At 34.7% G+C, this 2,852-nt stretch overlaps 1 protein-coding gene across 2 annotated transcripts in view; it reads right to left on the bottom strand.

The window, feature by feature from the left end:
• Positions 1–633: 633 nt before the first annotated feature.
• Positions 634–2,852, bottom strand: part of NOVA1 (NOVA alternative splicing regulator 1) — a 146,520-nt gene continuing 144,301 nt past the window's right edge. Inside the window, exons 5-6 of one of the 2 annotated variants that reach the window (XM_083508705.1) lie at positions 2,661–2,714; positions 634–1,025 (exon numbers count right to left, since the gene is read on the bottom strand). In XM_083508705.1, coding sequence (XP_083364831.1) covers positions 1,005–1,025; positions 2,661–2,714 — 75 coding nt within the window. In that variant the 3' untranslated portion in view covers positions 634–1,004. Of the gene's footprint in view, positions 1,026–1,075; positions 2,715–2,852 lie in introns of those variants that run through there. The other variant, XM_083508704.1, reaches the window with a different exon arrangement.

Raw genomic sequence — 2,852 nt, 5'->3', positions numbered from 1 at the left:
GTGATCTTCACTGTATGTCATTTGGGACATGATCTCATAAGGACTTCCTACTCTCCAGTCTGAAAGAAAATGCTGCATGCACACACAGTAATTTTTCACTACATGACTAATATTTGCTTGCACGTAGCATAGAGCTAAAACTGTGGTATGTGAAACCCAGTGAATGCCCCAGATACCTTGGAGCAGGCCCAGGAATGAAATTCACTAGTACAGGGTGACACTGGATATTATCGTGGTATTAATACTGTGAGCTAGTGTGGTGAAGCTGTTAAGAGTGTCAGACTAGGACCTGGAATGCCAGGGTTCAAATTCACACTTAGCCATGAAGCTCTTTGGGTGACTTTGGCTAGTCACTGCCTGCTAGCCTAACCCATCTCACAGGGTTGTTGTGGAGATTGAGAAGGTGGAAAACCATGTATGCTACCTTGAGTTTCCTGCAGAAAAAGCTGGGACAGAAATGCAATGAATGAACATATTTCTATCTTAAATTTGCCACTACTTTTATAACTTGTTTGAGGTGATAATGGGGAAAATATTGTTTTCTAAATTTCCCATCATATTGCAGATCTAGGTTTTGTATATTTTACCATGCTTCCATTAAGATTATAAAAATGCAACATTGAGAGAATATTAGACTTGTCTTTTCTTACTGCTTTATTGTCTAATATTAAGATGAGGTTGTTTTTTTTAAAAAAATCAGTTAAGTTTAAAAGCAAATCTCTAGAAAAAGGTGTTGTAAGCGCTGTTAAATCAAAGTATGAAGCTGAGCTCAATTTTTGATGTGTGAGAGACAATATGGGATATGACGGTCAGATAATCACATCCCTGGTGTGATAGGTTCTCATGACATGCCTGATCTTTACAATTGCTTTCTAAGAGAAAGAAATCTCCTTGAGGGGCTGTAAAGATGATATATCTGCCAGTAAATACTGAGCAGTAGATTTCAAGACTTCTGTGCATCTTTCTAAGATCAGGACTACTCATTTAGAATAACAACCATTTGATTACTTAGCATGCTTTTTTTCCTGTGCAAAGAAAAGAAAAAAGAAGAAAAGAACAGTTAATACAAGCAACATCAGTATTAAAGATTATTTTAATATGTAGATTCATACAAATGATCACTGCTTAAAAGTGCCACATGGTCCCGCCACCATCAGTTACACATTTAATTTTTCCTTCCCAAGCAAATGGCAAATATTAAACTTAGTCACATTACATAACATAGACATGGTTTAAAATGGCAACACTTCCAACATGGCATGTTAAATAAATTCATTATGATCATATTAGTATTATGATATAGAAAAATAGCAAGACTCCTTTATATTCATAGTTTACTACAAATAGGGTTTATATTGCACAATGCCCCCCTGACAGTGAGTATAATTTTCATTTACATTACTTCCTTGGTCTTGGACGGTTTGTCCCTTTCGGGTTATTTATTTATTAAATTTGAATCTTGCCCTTTCTCCCAAAGGAGCCCAGGGCAGCTAATAATAAAACAGCAAAACAATTCATTTTTTTTTCCTTTTAAAAAATTAAGGTCAGCAATCAGTAATGGAGAATTTTGCATCGTGTTGATAATATTGCAAACAATGTCGTTTATTACTGGAACATCCCTATTTACCATTTGTGAGCAATGGGCAGAGCATATGTCATAGAAGATGTGAGATCCTATCTTTCTCTCTATTACTCTAGAATTCCAAAGAATAAGAATACTTCTTCATTCTGGGTTCCAGAGCAATCAACTTTAATTGCAATATGGAAGGGTATTTCTCAAACAAATATGAAAGCTTACCGTATTTCACTGTTCATTTTTATGAAAGAGATACTGTGATCATAGGCTCATGCAATTTCAAACGTAAATCCTGCAATCTATCAGCACAGATATGGAAGTAAGTCTTACTGAATACAATGGGACTTACTTCCAACTAAACATGTATAGCACTGCACTGGCAGGCTCTTACCTGCTTGAGCATCCCCATTCATTACAATGGACCACATATATGCCACAGAATGTGCACACAAGATGAACTCGTTCCATGTGCACATTGGAGCACAGTGTCCAGAACAGGGAGCTGGATTATGAAGAATTTAATTTTCTTCCATAAAACTGAAAAGTGAAAATAGGTATTATATACTCCTTATATTACAAATTCTATATAATTTAAATAAAAAATAAATGTGTATATTTATAAAACAAATACAAATAAGTATTTCTCCAGAGCACTCTCAAAATAGATTGCTATATATGCTTCAGACCCATTTAAATTTATTAAAATGTCTAGGCTTTCACATTAACACCGTCTAGAAATTCCCCAGTGTATGTTTACAATTGTAATAGGGGGACAACTGTCCTACAATAATATGGCACAACATGTGTGTTTTTTTAAGTACACGACTGAATACTCCCCCCCAAATACCAATGAAACAATTATTTCTCATTCCAGTAATATTATTTGTTGAATATGATATTTCCCCTCCTAAACCCAACTGCTTTGATCTGTACCTTTTCTGCAAATTCAGTTCATGGCACTGAGTTTTCGTAAGATATAGGTGATATGCTAGTATTCTATGAACTGATATTTAGTATTTTAAAGTATCGTGAATGAACCGTCTATGCTATATGTTTTGCTGTTTTTAATGCACATAATACTTACCAATTGTGTAAATGGCACTGACATACAACTGCAGCTAGCTATGTATATTAATGCCTATGAGAAAACAAACAGATTCCAGGAGGGAAAACTTTTAGATACTTAAGGCTAAATTAACTTTCCTCCTAGTAGATTAAACAATACATGCAGTATTTTACAAATCTGTAATACTGTGTACCATATGCATACATATTT

The sequence above is a fragment of the Podarcis liolepis genome (assembly GCF_965112155.1).
Source record: "Podarcis liolepis genome assembly, chromosome: 1".
NCBI lineage: Eukaryota > Metazoa > Chordata > Lepidosauria > Squamata > Lacertidae > Podarcis > Podarcis liolepis.
This window is presented reverse-complemented; position numbering and strand designations above follow the sequence as displayed.